The 19,832-nt window shown below is 38.8% G+C and overlaps 1 protein-coding gene across 3 annotated transcripts in view; it reads left to right on the top strand.

Moving 5' to 3' along the window:
* The window catches only part of GALNT1 (polypeptide N-acetylgalactosaminyltransferase 1), an 83,345-nt gene that overhangs the window by 14,169 nt on the left and 49,344 nt on the right, over positions 1-19,832 (top strand). For 2 of the 3 annotated variants that reach the window (XM_032421149.1, XM_032421150.1), the window contains 2 exons: positions 2,591-2,831; positions 13,651-13,825. In XM_032421149.1, coding sequence (XP_032277040.1) covers positions 2,693-2,831; positions 13,651-13,825 — 314 coding nt within the window. In that variant the 5' untranslated portion in view covers positions 2,591-2,692. Of the gene's footprint in view, positions 1-1,955; positions 2,124-2,590; positions 2,832-13,650; positions 13,826-19,832 lie in introns of those variants that run through there. The other variant, XM_032421151.1, reaches the window with a different exon arrangement.

Here is a 19,832-nt window from a genome sequence, read left to right as displayed (position 1 = left end):
CCATATTATTGCATATATATCAAGAGTTCTTTTTTGTTGTTGGATTAGTATTTCACTGTTTAGTGTACTACAGTTTGTTTATCCATTCACGAGGTGATGGACATTTGGATTCCAGATTTTAATGGTTATGATTAAGCTCCTATAAAGATTTGTGTACAGATCTTTGTGTAGACATATGTTTTCCTTTCTCTTAAGTAAATAGCTAAGAATGGAATTGCAGATTCTTGTAGAAAGAAACTGCCAAACTTGTTTTCCAGAGGGACTGTACCATTTTGCATTTCCACTGGCAACATATTACAGTTCCAGTTGCCGCAAATCCTAGCTAGCACTTGGTATTTTTCTTTTTCCCTTTAGCCGTATAGATTGGCACATAGTGGTGTTTCGTTGTGGTCTCAAATAGCAGTTCCCTAAAAGCTAATGATGTTGAGCAACTTTTCATGTGTTCATTTGCCATCTGTATCGCTTTTTTGGTGACAAGACCATTCAAACTTTTTGCCTCTTTTATTGGATTGGGTTTTTTTAAATTGTATTTTGAGAGTTCTTTATATATTCTGGATACAAGTCATTTATCAGATATGTAATTTTTAAGTATTTTTTCCCAATCTGTGACTTGTTTTTTTATTTTCTTAACTGTCTTTTGAAGAAGATTATAATTGTGAAGTCCATTTAATCAGTCTTACGATTTGTGCTTTTTGTTTTGTTTTGTTCTATCTAAGGAAACGTTGCCTAACCCAAGGTCTGGAAGACTTTTTGCCTCTCCTTTATCTTCCTTTCTGCCTACACCTCCTGCTTCCTCCATATTCCTTCTTCCAAACACATACATACCCACTGAACTTCATCTTCAACTTTTGAATCTAATTGTGCTGCCTTGGAAAAATTAAATAGGAATGAATACAGAGTAATGGAGATTTGCATAGAAGTAATCTGGGCTGTAAGCATTAAAAAAAAAAAATCAGGTTTTCAAGAACATAAAGTTACTTTTGGATTTCAGATACTGTACTAAGCGGTCAGATTGTTTCCTTTGCCAGGGACCAAAAGAGGTAGCTTTTCATGGAAATTAGCTCAAAATATAAATTTATATCTATCTAGCTTTTCTGGAGAGAACTACTGCTTCATGAGGCTGTGCACTGTAATGTTTTTGGTCCTCCCCTCACCGTGGTTACCATAGTCATCAGTAGTTGCTCACTGCATGTGACACGATATCAAATATTGAGTTAAGTACAATTTTGAGGCAAGAACACAACAGTAACAGACATCCCTGTTCACTGTGGAGTCAGGAAATGTTGGTTTGATGAAAAGAGGAATATAGGCAAGAGAGCAAAAGTCACAGAGAACAGAGCACAAATAATACTTTATAAGTATCACTTAGGATTTTTGGGGGTTACTTTTCAGGTTGCTGTCTAGCAACCTCGAGAAGCAGGCAAGAAGTATTATATCTTTTTCAAAGATAAACTCTCTGGCCTGGCCTGAACTGTTCGGGTAAATACCTCTGCTGCCCACCATGGAACCTGAAGGTGCCCTTTGAGAAGCTGCTGTGTTGCCCATCAACGCAGTCTCTCAGAGCATCTGCTCATTTGGCTTTCATTGTGAGGCACACATGCAAAGTGTGTGTTTCCTCAGTCCACTTGATCTAAATGCACTTGGCTTGTGTCCCTCCTGGTCAGCAATGACACAGGCCTTTGAGCTTCCGTATCTGCTGTTCATCAGAATGACTCCCGACCTCTCTGAGGTCCCTCAGTCTGCTCTAGAGCTCCCCAAGATGAGCTCCTTATGTAGCAGAAATGTTACTAGTCAGACCGTCCCAAATGACTTGCCAAATTTGGTGACAGTTTTCCAGTCATTTTCTCATGATATTTGAACAGATTGAGGGGCACGGGTGGGGGAACAGAAACTAAAGATCAGGAAGTCTGTAAAATTACTGTCAGAGCCAGGATTAGGTCTCAGATCTTATGATCCTCTTTTCTTCTCCATTATACTTTCCCTGAGTGTTTCTGAATGGCTGGTGACCATTTGGCGTTTTTAGAATGGGATTCAATGGGTGAGAGATAAGAATTAGCCCAATAAACTGCTGTGGTACAAAACTAGGAGAACTCCTATTGCTCCTTGGGACCTGGGAACTGAATGTGAGTGGTCGAAATGGGACTGGGAATCGCTGGTTTCTTAAACTCCTGTGGCAATTAATGGCTTAGCATTTTTAATATAGCAGTTGAATAGAAGGGAGTTAAACCCTTTGTGTTTGATGGGTATGATACAGTAGTAGCTCACTATTGTTTTAATTTGCATTTTCCCAATTATACTTAATTTAGTGCTTTTTCACATTTATTGGCTATTCAGGTTTCCTTTCTGCAAAGTGCTTGTTTATATCCTTTACCCATTTTTCTTTTGGATTGTTGTATGTTTATTTGTAGGAGTTATTTGTATACGTTCTTGATACTATTAATTTTTATGTATTTTACAAGTATTTTTTAAGTCTGATTTTTAAACTTATTCTGAATAGTAAAATTTCATATGCATGTTAAATTAATCTTACAGTTCATTTTTAAGGTTCTGATATTTTTAAGTTAATCTTTTTTTCTTTTTGTCTCTATAGGTTATGAACGTGATTTCTGATGAAACTGGATTGGAATAATTTTCATGATCTTTGTATATTTATATATATATATTTTAAAATTTTGCATTTGACTTAAGTGCCATGAGAAAATTTGCATATTGCAAGGTGGTCCTAGCCACCTCCTTGATTTGGGTACTCTTGGATATGTTCCTGCTGCTTTACTTCAGTGAATGCAACAAATGTGATGAAAAAAAGGAGCGAGGACTTCCTGCTGGGGATGGTGAGTGATATTTTATAATAATACATCTGTTTTAATAAGTATATTACTGGTTTGTTCACTAATTTGGATACTATAAAATTTTAATTTTTTTAGATTAATAGTAATCCCTGGCTTCCTAGAAGACGATGATGATATTACCAACAGTTTTCCAGTGGGTTCTTCCAACAGATAAAATATTAAAGTATCATGTATAGAATTACTAAATTCATTATTTGTGTTCAGTGTTACACGTGGTTAATTTTCTGCAAGTTGTGTTACCAAGTAATGTGGAAAAACTAATATCAACTATTATTAAACTAATAATGACTAGTAGTTGGAACCAACAAAATTGTATGGCATTAGTGTAATGCCAGAAATGCTGAGTGTTAAAATTACAATATCTGGTATCAAAAGATGTTTGTTCCTTGCCTTCCCATCTCAGTTTTGAGGGAGATCCTTTTAGATGGATGTGATCTGGAAAGTTCTTTTTGTTAATGCTGTAGATAGCTCCAGTTAGCACTTTTAGGGAGGGCTTTTGTAAAGATGAGGCTGTATAATAGAGGCTGCAGTGAGATTGCAGTATTTAGTATGGAAAAGAAAGGAAACACAAATATGAAGGCCTGGGTTGGAAGAACTAACATATTTGGCAGTGGACACTTGGAAATTTCAGTTTTGAACCCCTTGTGTTCAAACCAACAAATGTTGCTTTTTATTTTTAAATTATTTTTATTTTTATTTTTTTAAAGATTTATTCATTTGAGAGAGAGTGCATGTGTGTGGGCTGGGGCGGGCACAGGGAGAGGGAGAGGGGAAGCAGACTCCCCGCTGAGTGCGGAGCCTGTCTCGAAGCTGGATCTCATGACCCTGAGATCAGGACCTGAGCCGAAATCAAGAGTTGGACGCTTAACCAATTAAGCCACCCAGGTGCCCCTGCTTTTTATTTTTTTAAACATAATGAAAATGACTTTGCATTATGAGTCAATAATTCAGCTCTTCAGAGCTCTGAACTCTGTATGATTAGTTATAGAAAATCTGACTGTATAGTGATTCTATTTTTAGGAATTACATGTGAATGACTACTGTTTTAATGTAAGCTTTGAGTATGTGATCATTATTTAAATTTTTTGTATTTTTATAGTGAGAGCACCTGGTCCCCTAAAGTTTATAATCTAGAAGTATTTGTTTGTATTGGTTAACTGTGCCTACTTACTGTAATTTTTATAGATGAGATTGTTTAACCAGTCCTGTTTGTTTCTTCTTGGGAAATTTGCCTAAAATTGGGCTCATTGGCTAACACTGGGCTCTAGTTAGGCTAACCGCTGACTTTTTAATTTTCACTTTCCCCTTAAGTTTTTTTTTTTTTTTTTAAGATTTTATTTATTTATTTGACAGAGACACAACGAGAGAGGGAACACAAGCAGGGGGAGTGGGAGAGGGAGAAGCAGGCTTCCCGCTGAGCAGGGAGCCTGATGCGGGGCTCGATCCCAGGACCCTGGGATCATGACCTGAGCCAAAGGAAGATGCTTAACGACTGAGCCACCCAGGCGCCCCTCCCCTTAAGTTTTAATAAAATATACTTTAATTCAAAGTCAGCCTATTAATTTGCTGACTTTCCTGCTTTACTCTGTGGCTCTGCTGTTTAGTAACTTTGTTGGGTGACAGAATGCGCCTCCTTAACTTTTGTTAGAACTATAACTCTGTCTACATTTTACTCAAAGGGCGGGTATTACCGTCACCAGTAGCTCAGATACTCTTTTCCCAAATAGAACAGAGTAGCTTTCCCCTCCACTTTAATTCATTGCCATTTATAGTGGGAGCTCATGGTGTTCTATTTTAAATGCAAAGACACAAAAGTAAGAATGAATAGGACTTTTAGTGTGTGAAGATCCACTTGGTGAATTTTTTTTTTCTTTTTTTAAGATTTATTTATTTAGGGGTGCCTGGGTGGCTCAGTCGTTAAGTGTCTGCCTTCCCAGGGTCCTGGGATCGAGCCCCGCATCGGGCTCTCTGCTCAGCGGGAAACCTGCTTCTCCCTCTCCGACTCCCCCTGCTTGTGTTCCCTCTCTCGCTGTGTCTCTCTCTGTCAAATAAAGAAATAAAATATATATAAAAAAAGATTTATTTATTTATTTAAGAGAGAGAGAGTATGAGCAGCAGGAGGGTTAGAGGGAGAGAGAAGGAGAGAAGCAGACTCCCCGCTGAGTGCAGAGCCTGACCCGGAAAAGACAGAGTGTATGTTCATTTCACTCTTAGTGGAGGCTATTGCTAATCTGGACCTATGTTTATTTTGGTTTTTAAGGAATATATTTTGTTTTCTATTTAAGGTATAGTCTGTACTTATATTCAGGAATTTAATGGATATTTGTTTATTTGCATTTTCCTTTCTAGGGATCCTAGGCAGTTTTTCAAAAAAAAGATTTACTTATTTATTTGATAGAGAGAGTGGGAGTGGGGAGAGGGGCAGAAGGAGAGGTAGAAAAGCAGACTCCCCGCTGAACGCAGAGCCTGACATGGGGCTCGATCCCACAACGCCAAGATCACGACCCGAGCCGAAGTCAAGAGTCGGACACTCAACCAACTGAGCCACCCATGTGCCCCATTGGTGAATGTTTTTAAAACTCTGATATGTGCTAGGCAGTGTATTAAGAGCTAGTGATACGCAGCTCAACACCAAAAAAAAATAAGAGAAAATTCCTCCCTTCAGGGAACTCACAGTCCAACGGGAGAGAAGGAATAATAGTAAAATACTGATAGAATAAATAGCGTTGTAGAGATGTGTCTAAGAGCAGAACGGAAGGAACACGTGTCTGAGAGGGTGCAGTAAGGAAATAACGCTCATGTTGAGCAGCGTCAGGGTGAGCAGGTTTTTGTTAGGTTTGATGAATAAGCAAGGGAAAGAAGCATGTGCAAGATAAGGAAGTGAGAGAACAGAGTTGATGGATAGAGAACGTGAGGAAGGAGCACAGATGAAGCTTGGGAGGTTGGCAAAGGCCATATCACAGAAGGCCTTTTATAGCATGCTGAGGGTTTTGGCATGCCATTGAAGGATTTTAAACAAGTAAGTAACCTGATGGGATCCAGACTTTGAGAAGAAAGCTTTTGGTGGTCATGTGGCTGACATAGTGGAAGAGACTAGCTGCGCGGCTGTTGTGACAGTTCAGAGAAGTTCTTGGGGACTACACTAAGTGATACTGAAATAGAAAGGAAAACAATATATATGAGAAGTATGTAAGTGGTGGAATTTCTATACGTGGGGAGCCACTGAATGTAGGTAGTAATAAAGGGGGAGTTTAAGATCCCTCTCAGGTTTCCCTGTTTGGTGAGTTGACAGGAGGTAGGCCCCCAGAAGTAGAGCAGCTTTGATGGAAGGTAGCAGGAAGAGCTGGGTTGGGAGTATTTGACTTGGAAGTGCTGGTAGGGATGTTCAAGGTGCAGAATGTAGGTGGTAGTGTAAGCCTTGTCTGTGCAGAAGACTGTGCCAGGAGCATGTGTAGACTTAGAAGAGACAGACCCAGTGTTGGAGAGCATCATGGAGGTCAGTAAAGGAAGAGAGGCTTCTCAGGAAGTGAGAGGTGGAAGGAGACACCAGAGGGAGGGCGGTCATGAAAACCCAGGAGTGTTGTTTGTCAGAGATTTTACCTGAGATAAAGATAAGGTGTTTCTTTATGTTTGGTAATGGGGTTTTTTTTTGACCCTGGCAGGTGCTGTTTCAGTGGCAGTGGATTTGATGTACCCATGAAGGAGTAGAGACACAGTGTAGCTTATTCTTTTAGGAAGATTGGACACAGAGGAAAGGGGTTGTTGGCGTGCCTGGCTGGTTCAGTCAGTGGAGCATGCAACTCCTGATCTCGTGGTTGTGAGTTTGAGCCCCACATTGGGTAAAGAGATTACTTAAAAATAAAATCTTAACAAAAAGAAAAAAACAAAGAAGAAAAGGTGTAGTGCAGTAGTTAAAGGAATGGAGGCAAAGTCATATGTATGCGTGTATTTTTTATGTACTGCGAGGGGAAGGTTTAGAATACAAGGGACAAATGTAATACCTGAAGGAGCACATTCTTAGCAGATGAAACAGTATGGTATCAGAGCCATAAGAAAAGGATTGTATTTGAAGAAATTGCCAAGGTTAATACAGTTCTGAAAGCCACTGTGGCATGAGCATCAAAGACAAGAAGTGGCTTTTATACAAAGTACAAAAGTACTACCTAAAGTAGAAATGGTCTGGGAGTAACAGCATGGAGCTGTGAGCCCTCATCGGGACCTTCTGAGAAAGAATGACCAGTTCTCCCAAAAGAGGTTTGTGAGGCTAGCAGGCTCTGGGGGAGGGCAGATTTAAGTTCCGTGAATGGGCCTGTGTGTTGTGGAGAAAGGCAATGAAGAAGCTTTACAATGGCCAGGGCGGGGATCTGGGTGTTTGGTGGGACCACTGAGAAGGAGAGAAGCACAAGGGAGAAGGACTGAGCAGTACGCCCAAAGGTGAGGAGACAGTATAGAGGGAGATGGAGTGGAAGGCTGGCAGTTCCAGATGGGGCTTTAAGGCCTCCCTTTGCAGCTTTGTTCCTTGTAGCTTAAGGAGTTAAAGGGAAAGGGGGAAGATGATTTGAGGAAGGGGGACAGTCGACGCTAAGAAAGAACGGCTTGAAAAACCTCCCTGTGAAGTTTCAGTGCAGTAGGAGCTGGGAGCTCGTGGGTGGTGCCAGTGCCCTGAAGTCCGCGGGTTCTCAGCATAAGGCTGGGAAGGGCTCGCAGCGGCCCCTGAGGAGCTGGCACTGAAGTGGCTGGGAGAGGACACATAGCTGAGGGCACCGAGGACGTGGAGAAGCAGGTGTACCCAGTCATCCGAAGAGTGGAGGTCTCTTGATAGTACCATGAAGTCTACAGGATCTTCGGTTTTTATGGCATTTGAAAAACCAAAAAAGCAAAAGGCAAAAAACAATGAACAGATAGGACACTCCAGAATTACCGTTTCAGTATTATAAAGATCTCATTTCTTTTTTTTTTTTTTTTAAAGATTTTATTTATTTATTTGACAGAGACACAGCGAGAGAGGGAACACAAGCAGGGGGAGTGGGAGAGGGAGAAGCAGGCCTCCCATGGAGCAGGGAGCCCGATGCGGGCTCAGGACCGTGAGATCATGACCTGAGCCGAAGGCAGACGCCTAATGACTAAGCCACCCAGGCGCCCATAAAGATCTCATTTCTGAACATTGTTTGAACTGCTTTACAGTGCCTATTTGGTGAAATTTATCAAATTCTCATCTTTATGTTGTGAATAAAGGGGTCCTATTTTTAAGTGGAATGGCCGATTAACTTTATCATAATGTTGAATCTCTTAAAAGATTATCATTGATAATCCATTTTCTAGGATTTACTTGTTACTTGCCCTACTTCAGGTAACAGTGGGCCAGTCTTTGTGATTACAGAGGGGTTGGTTTTGGTTTGTTTTGTTTTCCTGAGCAATTCTGTCTCATAGTTTTATACTTGGCATTTTATACCCCAGGTGAGAACAGCAAAATTCTTCTCTTGCTGGAGAATTAGAGAGGCTCCCCTTGAGAAACTGGGGTTAGTGTGGGTTGTGTCCTGGGAATATTTTTTTGCCCTTCTGCCTTCCAAATTAGCTCATTCACTCAATTTATGGATTTGGATGTTGTATAGAATATTCAGTATTTTTACAGATGCAGTTTCAAGTAGGAATTGATCTTTTGTGCCAACACTATACTTAATTTTCAGATCATTAAGATGTTGATGATTCAAGTTTTCATATGTGTATGCTAGAATTATTTCAACTATCAAACATCAGGAAGCCTTTTGGTGATTAAAAACTTAAAAATATTAGTAAAGGCTTTCAGAAATTTATAATTTTTTTTGCATGTATAGAGTTTTATATACTGAACACATTACAAATAAATCAAACATAAAATTGGAACGAGGTTTGAAACAGATAAGGATTTGAGGTAGCAGAGAGTTATCAGTGAATTTTGCTATATAATTCTGATATGTCTTTTTTTTTTGAGAGAGAGGGAGAGAGAGCACACGTGCGCATGAGGGGGGAGTCGGGGGGCAGAGGGAGAGAGAGAATCTTAAGCAGGCTCCACGCTCAGCGCGGAGCCTGATGCCAAGCTCTATCTCATAACCCTGAGATCATGACCTAAGTTGAAATCAGAGTCGGACGCTTAATCCACTGAGCCACCCAGGCGCCCCTATAATCTTGATGTTAAAAAATCAGGTAATTTGTTGTATTTCGTCATCATCTTACATACTTTTGTTTATAGAATACTTAATATTTTATATACTACTAAGAAAGCAGAAACATTCCAGTTACCATTGTAAGCCACATCCTATTTTCCAAGATTGTTAAAATGTGGAAAAAATATTTTGGGATAGATAAAATGTAATGCCTAAAAACAGTAAAGGTGATAATTGTGTAATAAGATAAAATCATTTGGGAGAAATGATTTTAGCCTTTTATTAGTATTTTTCCCCCAAGGGTATTATAACTTTATACTTCTTTATTCTACTTACATGAGGAAAACACAAATTAAAAATTTCTAAGATTTATTAAAGTACGCTCAAAGGTATATCATGTGGTTTGTGTATATTGATATGATCTGGTGGCATTTAGAGTGAATCTGTAGTTTTCTTGGTAATTAAGTTCTTAAGATATGATACTTTATTGTCTTATAAATGGCGTTTACCTGAAATATAAAAACCATTTGTTCTCACATAATACTTTGGATTAACATTTTGGTCTCTCCCTTGTCAAAGTTGATTTGATTGTTAGAAATGAACTGCATGTAAAATTTTATGCCAAGAAAAATTTTCTTTCAGTTCAGGAAATGATATCCAAAGCCCATTTTGGTTGTTCTCAAACAAAAATTTCACTGAACTCACTTTTAATTTACATAAAAGACTGGTAAGTAGAATGCATGGGAAGTTAATGCTTAACCATTTAATCTGCAAGCACATTAGTAGTGAAAATCTATTCATTATCCACGTGCATTTTATCCTGAGTTCTTTGCCAAAGAAACCTAATTGACTAGTCCATTTAATTCTTTAGGATATTATAATCTCTCAATTAGAGTACTGTGGTGGATTCTGTAAGTCATGTAATAGTCATATAATTCTTGGTAATTTCCACTGTAGCTTGGAAATCTCATGTGTACCAGTAGGTTAAATGATATAATGTGGGCATTATACTAGATATTCAGATTATTACTAAGTACCAAGTGGTCAAATCAGTAAAATGTTGCAACATCAGGATTGTATATGTTGTACAGTTTTGTCTGCTTCTTTAAGATCTTTTTTTTTAAAGATTTTATTTATTTATTTGACAGAGAGAGAGAGACCCCGCGAGAGAGGGAACACAAGCAGGGGGAGTGAGAGAGGGAGAAGTAGGCGGAGCAGGGAACCTGATGCGGGGCTCGATCCCAGGACCCTGGGATCATCACCTGAGCCGAAGGCAGACGCTTAACAACTGAGCCACCCAGGCGCCCCGTGTTTCTTTAAGATCTTAAAGCCAGAGTTTTACTTCATAATGATGGGGCAAGATTTTAACATTCTGGCCATGTAGTCTCTTATTCTGTAAGCAATCAAGTTTATACTTACTAGTCCTCACAGTAGTAATTTCTGGAGTCCTCCTTCATGCTCCCCCAACCCCTATGGAAAATGTCAAACATAAACCAAAGTAGAGAAAATAAAACTCCCATATACCCGCCGTCTGGCTTCAGCAGTTGTCAATTCAAGACTAGTCTTGTGGCATGGATACATGGGTACATGGATACCTCTTTTTCTCTGTCCTCCCTTTTAATCTTTTTGTTGTTGTTGACGAAGAAATTGGTGGTTTCTTTTTCCCAGTTTCCCGCAGTCAGTATTTGCATCCCTTTAACACTTTTTGTCATGTCCTTCAGTGCCCTATATTTTCTTTGAATTGGTAGGTAGGTCTGGAGGCTTGATCAAGTTCAGGATCTTCCCCCTGCCCCTACCACCTCACCCCAGCAAAAATATGTTATAGATGGTGTTCTGTATAACTTAATATTCTTAATTTAAAAACTAAACAGCATGAAAAAAATTTTTTCCCATTTTAACTTTTCTTTAAAGCATCATCTTATACTAAAATAGGGCTCAGGTAACTGAATGATATTTATAATCAGGTCCACTAGATATCTCCTACCTGCTCTTTGTGTTAACTCTGCCATGCACACAGGATAATTGCCACCTCCAGAACTCTGCTGCTTTCTGCTGACCCCTGAACATCCCAATTCCCAAATCTGTTGGTTGCTCTTTTTTTTTTTTTTCCAGAGACAGTAAGTAAGTAGAATTGATTCTAAGAGTTTTATAATTTATGATTTTTCAACATTTAAAATTGTATGTGGGGGTTATACATCTGTACTTGTATTATAGGTTTTATTACGCTTGTCACTGACAGTTTTTGAAATCTATCAACCCTAATATTTAAAGAGCTTTGGGGCACCTTGGTGCCTCAGTTACTTAAGTGCCAGACTCTTGATTGTGGTTCAGGTCATGATCACAAGATTGTGAGATCGAGCCCTGCATCAGGCTCCGTGCTGAGTGTGGAGCTTGCTTAAGATTCTCTCTCTCTCGGGAGCCTGGGTGGCTCAGTCGGTTAAGCATCCGATTCTTGATTTCGACTCAGGTCATAATCTCTGGGTCATGAGATCGAGCCCCACCTCGAGTCTGGGCTGGGTGTGGAGCCTACTTAGGATTCTCTCTCCCTCTACCCGCCCCATCCACCGCCCACTTGCACACATGCACGCTCTGTCAAAAACACATGATAAGGGGTGCCTGGGTGGCTCAGTCGTTAAGCATCTGCCTTCGGCTCAGGTCATGATCCCGGGGTCCTGGGATCGAGCCCCGCGTCGGGCTCCCTGCTCTGCGGGAAGCCTGCTTCTCCCTCTCCCACTCCCCTTGCTTGTGTTCCTGCTCTTGTTGTGTCTCTCTCTGTCAAATAAATAAATAAATAAATAAAATCTTTTAAAAAAAAACATGATTAAAAAAATAAAGAGCTTAGTTATTTGGCAAACATTAGGCAGGATTTGTTTTTAAAAATGGTTTTACATGAGTTTTCTATAATCTTAAAGTTATTTCCTAATATTTTAATGCCCTCCTAAAATCACAGTTCATTCTGAGAACAGGGGCAAAATTATTTTATACCATTTTTTTCTTGATGGTAGTCTTAAGACAGGTTTTTATATTCTAGACAGAGTTGTTGAAGACACAGTAATTTTGTATTCTACAGCCCTGGTGTTTGTAGGTTGCTTTGTACCACCATCTGAAACAACCATCTTACAGGTCAGCTTTACCAGCTAGTGCTATTCTTGGGCAGATGAAACCTGGCTGAAGAGAGATGGTTTGTCTACTGCCTTGATGTCTATTTTTGTGTAGAGACTTTTTGGAGGTGCCTAAAAAAGTGAACAACGGGAGAATAAAAATTTCAGCTTTAAAAATAAACAAGTAATGTACAAAACAAGTATTTTTATCCCATTCTTGACCTTACCTCATTCTTTCCCCATGCCTTTTAGATGAGAAGTTTAATATACTTTTTTCCAAGTTTAATATATCTGAGAACTTGTTTTTCTTGGAACACTTTTGAACATCTCTAAAGTGTAAAACAAACAGTATTTGGAAATTGCTGAATATTAATTACTCTTTTTAAATTTAGATTTTAAAAAAGATTTTATTTATCTGAGAGAGAGAGTGCTCACGTGCATGAGTGGGGCAGGGGCAAAGGGAGTGGGAGAAGCAGACTCCCCGCTGAATAGGGAGCCGAACGTGGGGCTTGATCCCAGGACCCCGAGAATCATGACCTGAGCTGAAAGCAGATGCTTAACTGACTCAGCCACCCAGGTGTCCCTGAATATTATTCTTTTTATGTATATATCAAGTGATAACATTACTTCTGATTAGAATTATCTTTCATGATGCTCCACCTCGCTTAATGCTTATTATAATGCCTGTTATCGATTCTAGGATTTCATTTTGACTTATTTTGAATAACACTTTTGCTCACATATTAATTCAGCGTATAGTTATAAAACTCCTATAGGACATTATGCTGAATTCCACAAAAGGTACACGAATGAATCAAACCTGAGCTAAAAGGAGATGTAATCTAGTGGAGGGCCCACAAGACAGGTTGGCAATCATTATAGGAGGGAGCAATTGATAGAGACCTAAGAGCCCTTGATGAAATGACGTGGCACTCAAGAGTAGTAGATGATCACTAGAGAGAGATTTGGAAAAGCTGCAGACAAGAGAAGCTGTTTTAGCTGGGCCTTAAAAGACAAGTAGATGGTTGGTATTACAGAAATAAGACTGGGGAGGTGCTGTGGGAGGGGCCTTCTGTGAGCAAAGGCACCAAAGCAGGAAAACATGATGCACATCGGAAGGAAAGTAGTGAGTTGCTATTTGACTGAAGGATTAAGTACTGAAGTGGGGGTGGGGAGTGGCATGGTAGAGGGCCGAGCCAGGTGGTAGGTTTGGAAAGTTAGGTTAAATTTCCGTATTAAAGAGTTAGACTTTAGGAGATCGTAGGAATACCACAATGAAGGTCGTGCTTTAGTGAGGTTAATGTGGTAACGATTTTTGAGATGGGAATGCCAAGGCTGTGCATGATGCAGGTGAATAGTGCAGGGTGAGGAGGTGTTGAGTGAGGACACTGGTGTGGAAGAAAAGCACAGGGCAGCCCCTAGGAGGTTTTACAGACTGGGAGAGGATGGGCTCAGAAATGGCTCTGGTTGTTGAGGGTCCAATTTAAACTCATGTTATTAAACAGAAACGTTTATCAATTGCTATTGATGTTAGTTAAGTTTCTTCCATATTCTTAGTTCTAGAGCCAGTACAAAAGCCTCATGAAGGTCCTGGAGAAATGGGGAAACCAGTCGTCATTCCTAAAGAGGATCAAGAAAAGATGAAAGAGATGTTTAAAATCAATCAGTTCAATTTAATGGCGAGTGAGATGATCGCACTCAACAGATCTTTACCAGATGTCAGGTTAGAAGGGTAAGTACCTAGTGTGATCCTGACAGCATTGAATTTGAATGAAAAGTGTGTTCTGAATTCCCAATAAATTACACTTTAGTGTTGACTGTTCTTTAAGTGAATGTTGTATCACTAAGTTACTACTTACCCACTTAAATAATTAAATACTGATAAAAATACTACTGATCATTAGGCTATAAATTTTAGGCTTTGGAAAATAATGATTTATCTTAATAGATTAGTAGGGGATATTAAACTTCTCAAAACATTCCTATAATCAGCTTTTTAAAAAAGATTCTTTTAAGATGTGTGTGACTTAAAACCGTAATGTATACAGTCATAGGCATACAGATTACTGAATTTTTACATATACGTATATCCCTATCTGATGATCATCCACATCAAGATAAATGTGTTATGTGAATGAATATTCCATAACTTATTTACACATTGATAGACCTTGGGGTTGTTTCCACCTTTTGACTGTTATGAATAAAGCAGTTGTGACATTCTTGTGAGTGTCTTTTGGAGGACTTAGGCTCTTGTTTCTGTTTGGTATGTACAGGGGAAAGGAATAGGTTATACATTTATATAGCATTAGTATGTGCTGCCAAACATTTTCCCAGGATGATTATACCAATTTACACTCCCACCACCAATGTAAGAGGCCCAGTTGCTCCATATGAAGAAGGGAACATAAGGCATCTGGGGTGCCAACATAAGGACAGCAGGCCCCACCCATTAAAAGCAAAGGAACTATACAGAAAACACATGGAGCAAGTGAACATACATATTTGGCTCCTGAGACCCTAGCCACCTTGCCCTCTGTGGCTCTCATTAATGCCAACAGCCAGGCCATGTTTCTCCAGGCAAGAGATTGAGGATCATTCTTGACAGAGTAGGACTAGGCACAGAGTGGGGGAAAAAAAAACTCATAGTAATCATCACTCCAAGCTAATATTCAGCTTTTTGGTTCCCTATTTTTATAACAAATATGTAACCAAGGAATACTAGACAATCACAAAAAACCCTCAAACATGAATAGTCCCCGAAAGAGAAATACGCAAGTTGGAGGAAGCAAAAACTCTTCAGGGAGAAGAAAACTTAGAAAGAATTAATCCCAGTGAAATAATAAAACATATTACAACCATAAAACAAGAATAGGATACTATTCAGAAGATACACTAGGAGAACCAAAGAGTGTTTGGAATTTAAAAAGGAAGAAAGAAAAGGGCAAAACTTAGTGCAACTCAGCAGCAATCCTGGAAACAAAGGAGCAAAATTCCAGAGGAAAGAATTGCCAACCTAGAATTCTGTATCTGTCCATACTTGCCATCAAATGCATAGTTTAAAAAAGGACATTTTTGGAAATGCAAAGTCTCATAACATTGAACTGCCACAGACCCTGTCTTGGAAAGTTACTGGAGATTATGCTCCACCAAATGAGGACCTAAACTCAGGAGAAAAGATGGACACAGGATGTGGAAGACAGGGGATTTGGCATAAAACAAATGTGGTGGGAATCCCTCGAGGATGGTGAAGGGAGAGCCCTGGATGAGAGTTGTTAGGCCAAGAGGCAGCCACCCAGATGGAAGCAAGCAAGACACGCACGCCAGGAGAGGCTTCAAGAAGATGGATGATGTACAGCTGAATGCCTCTGGAAACAATTTAGATGATGGGGAGTTTGGGATGCAGTTAGTAAGTGCATAGAAAACCATAGCAGGGAAAACAGTATAATTCCAGGGAAAACTTTAAAAAGTTGTTCAGAGAAAGCAAAAGCAGTTATAGTTTAGTACATGGCACAGCTGTGAATGAGTCCTAAGAGGCCACCGTTTAATATTGTGCATATAAAAATTAAACTGTGGGGGATGGAGTGTATCAGTGTGTTCATCCAGCAGATTGGCTAAGTGGCGACCAGTCAAAAGAAGCTTCGTTATAATCTTAAGTTTTCCCAAGCTGTTAACTCTCCTGAACGATACAAGAATTACTAAAGAAGAAAAAAAAAGAGAATTACTAAAGAAAGCTACAGGGCAGCCCCTAGGGAAGTCTGCAGTTGAAATGTTAATGGTGTCTGTGCTAAAAAGAGCCTTGATTGTTACTGTTCCAGGTAGAGTATTCCCCTATGTACATTACTGTTCTTAACACATTTTATTAAGCATTTATGTTTTGGACAGTGTTTAAATGGTGTGATACACATGCTTGTGCACTGAATTTCGGGCTTGATGAGGACTGCCTAGATTTGAAGGTCTTACTTCGCACAAGCTGCTGATATGCAGTCCTTCTTGCCAACCGTTTGGTCTCTGTGGGAGTGGGCCACTTAGGGAGTTGGCACCAAGTCGCTACTGTCACTGAGTAGCCTTTTTACACCTTCTTGCTCCATCTCTGTGCAGGTATCTTTCAAAGTTTTTTGTTTGTTTGACTTTGATTGTGGGGAGTTTCAAATGTGTACAAAAAGAGACAGTAGTATACGGAACCCTCATGTGTTCCTCACCTCGCTTCAGTAATTCCTCATTGTCTTGTCTCTTACTTATGCTCTTTTCTATGTCCCCCCACAGTCTCTGTCTCCTGGTCTTTACACCTCTATGTATCTTCTTCCTACTGTACTAGGGTTGGTCTGTATGACCAGTAGAACACAGTACAAGTAATGGAGTGTCGCTTGCAGGATTAGGTTATAAAATACACTGGTTTCTAAATTTGTTTTTTTACTCTTACTTGGGTCATTAGCTCTGGAATTCGCCAACTGACTAAAGTCCCTGTGGTTTGTGGCCTTTTGTGAAAAACCAGCTAAGTGCGATTAGAAGCAGATTCCCCAGTTCCAGGCAAAGGTGTACCATTTGTAAATATTTCAGTATGTGTCTCCGAAAGATACAGACTCGTATAGGAAGGAAGATTATGATACCATTTATACCTAAAAAAATTATTTAACAGTAACTCCGTAATAACGTGAAATACCTAGTTAGTATTCAGATTTCCCTAGTTATGTAATACTTTTCTTTTTTTGTAGTGTTATTATCAGGATCCAAATAAGGTCCACACATTGCAAATGGTGCACATATCTCTTAAGCCTCTCTCAGTCTCTGTAGGTTCTCTCTCTATTTTTTTCCCCTGAGGACCAGGCAGAGTATCTTGTATCTTTCCTCAGCCTGCATTTTGTGGACTGCATGACTACGGCATCATCGACTATTCCTCTGTTTCCTCTCTTTGCTGTGGATTGGTAGGTTAAAGGCATTTTGTACCAGTATCCTTCAAGTCAGCTAAATTGTGTGCTTGTGGTAATAAAGGTGTGCAGTCTGGTTAGTCATGTGCATCCCTGTTGAACAGGTCTCTTGTATGTCCCATCCGTCTGTTTTTCCTTTTTAGAACTCCCATTAGCCAGGCTTTGGACTACTTGAATTGATTCTCTTTACTCTCTCATATTTTTGTCTTTTCTTATCCTTTTTCTTCTTCCAGGGAAAAATTCTAGACTATCTTTGAGCTATTCTCTTGAATTTTTTATTTGTTAAGTTTTTTATTGCTAAGTTTTTATCATTGTTGTCTGACATTTAAAAAATGTAGACACAAAACCCTACACTTAACCATTTTTATACATATAAATATTTGTGAGATATTTAGTATAACAATAGCATTTTAATCTTTCTAGTTTTTAAAGTAAATTTAACTTTCGTTTAAAAAATAATCAGTTCTGGGGTGCCTGGTTAAGCGTCTGACTCTTGGTTTTGGCTCAGGTCATGATCGCAGGGTCCTGGGATTGAGCCCCTCGAGTCTGGCTCCATGCTCTGTAGGGAGTCTGCTTGTCCCTCTCCCCCTACCCCTCCTGTTTGTGCTCTCTCTGTCTCTGTCTCTCTCGAATAAATAAAATATTTAAAGAAATAAAAATTATGCTTCAAAATATTTGTCTTAAAGTATTTTTTATCATGTATTTTCCATTTTTTACTAGGGATCTCTTGGAAATTTTATTTTTTTGGAAAAACTAGCCTTCTGTTTCTTTAACTGTTATTTTTTAAAAATAAAATGGTATAAACATTCAGGAAGCTGTAGGAGATAACACAATGCAGAGTACTAACCACTATACGATCACAGCAGTATAGGAGATAATAAACCTTTGTACCAACCACCAGCCTTATTGAATCTTAACTTGCCATATTTTCTTTATATTTTGCTTTTAGCAATAAAACCTTATGGCTACAGTTGAATCCCTTTGTATACTCCTCCCCAGTTCCATCCCACTTTGCTGTAACCATCGTTCTGGTTTTTCCATTTATCATTACTGTTCATGTTTTAAAAGTACTTCTTCATGTCTATATATAAATAATATAGCTTAGCTGTTTTATATTTTTAATGTAAATGGTAGTACAGCATATGCACATATCCTTCTGCAACTTTTTAAAAATTGTTTTTGCTCAAGCATTGATTTTGAGATTTATCCATGTCAGTGCACATAGTTCTGGATCATTCATTTTAACTGCTTTGTAGAAGTCCATTGTATGAATACGCCATAGTTTATCTATTTTTCTTTTACTTTATGTGTATATACTTTATGGTTACAGTGTCTCTGTAAACATCCTTTTACATGTATTCTCTTCTACAAATGTTAACACTTTTCTGTAGAACAATGCTTTTCAAATTACAGTTCAGGACCCTTTACTCACTAATGGATCGTAAAATCAGTTTAGTGAATACCTTAGCATTTTAATTAGTGAAATAGAAGATAGCAGAGTGTTTTATGTAGTAAAAGTATTTTTTAATTAATCATTATTTCAGGATGTGTGTATTAGATTAACATAAAATGTATTTGTTACCAAGGGTTATGGCCAGAAGTGACAGTAGAAGTGAGATTATTGTGCTGAGAGGTAGGCACTTTTTTATTTCACTCAGTTAAAAAAAAAAAACTGCTCCCTCACTGGTTTTACCAATTTACATTTTCCAGCTACAGAGAATTCATGCAGAGGATAGTAGTGGCATGGACTAGGCAAGCACGGATGAAGAAGTTTTAAAATTCTGATTGCATTTTTTATGATGGAACCTATCAGAATGCTGATGGGTTGGATATGGAGTAAAAGAGAAAAGGGGGAGTAAGAATTTAGGCCTGAGCAGCCATCTCAGTTACAGTGATACTTGCCAAGATAGAAAGAAGAAGAAAATAGAAATATGGGGAAATAAATCAATTAGCATGTATTTATAAAAGCCTGGGGTTAGGAGAGATGTTGAAGCTGGAGCTATGAATTTGGACAAGTAAATTTAAAGGCATGGGGTTGGTTGAGATAGCCTTACAGGTGGAGGAGATGAAAAAGAGGTTAGGTTAGATGATTGACATTTCATCTTTTGAAGAGTGAGAAGAGGAGGAAGATCTAGCAAAAGGGTAAGAAAACATGAGGTATGAGGGGGAAAGTACGTGGAAGTCAAGCAAATGTTTAAGGAGTAAGTGGTCAACTCTGTTAAATTCTGCTGAGATGAATGATGAAGTCTCTAAATTGACCTGTGGATTTCAGTGTATGGAGGCTCTTGGAATTTAGATAAAATTAATTTCTGTGGAGTGATAGGAATGAAACTCTGATTTGAAAGACTGAGGAAGACTTCTAGTTTCTGTGATGGCAGCCTTGGTGATTTAGATCAACTCTTCAGTTGAGGACAATTAGAAAGTTAGGTAAAAAATAGATATAAAAATTATTTGCTTAAAAACAGAGAGAGGTCAGAAGGCAGAGCTTAGAAGGCAGTGAAGAATTATGGAGCCATCTGTGGGAGAAGATGAAAACTCAGAGAAACAAGCCTGGAACTTTTACCTTGATGCATTCCAAAAGGTGTATACCTAAATAGTACATTTTTTTTTTTTGACATTGCATATGAATTTATTATTTTTTTTATTTAAATTCAATTAGCCAACATATAGTACATCATTAGTTTCAGATGTAGTGTTCATAAATAGTACTTTCGATAGCCTTATGGTGCTGGGGCATAAAACCTGGAGTCCAGAGCCTATCAAATGTGTGTGTGTGTGTGTGTGTGTGTGTGTGTGTGTGTGTGTGTGTGT

The sequence above is a fragment of the Phoca vitulina genome, unplaced genomic scaffold, assembly GCF_004348235.1.
Source record: "Phoca vitulina isolate PV1807 unplaced genomic scaffold, GSC_HSeal_1.0 scaffold24, whole genome shotgun sequence".
In the NCBI taxonomy this organism is placed as follows: domain Eukaryota; kingdom Metazoa; phylum Chordata; class Mammalia; order Carnivora; family Phocidae; genus Phoca; species Phoca vitulina.
Note: the sequence above shows the minus strand (reverse complement) of the source record. Positions and strands in the feature narration are given on the sequence as shown.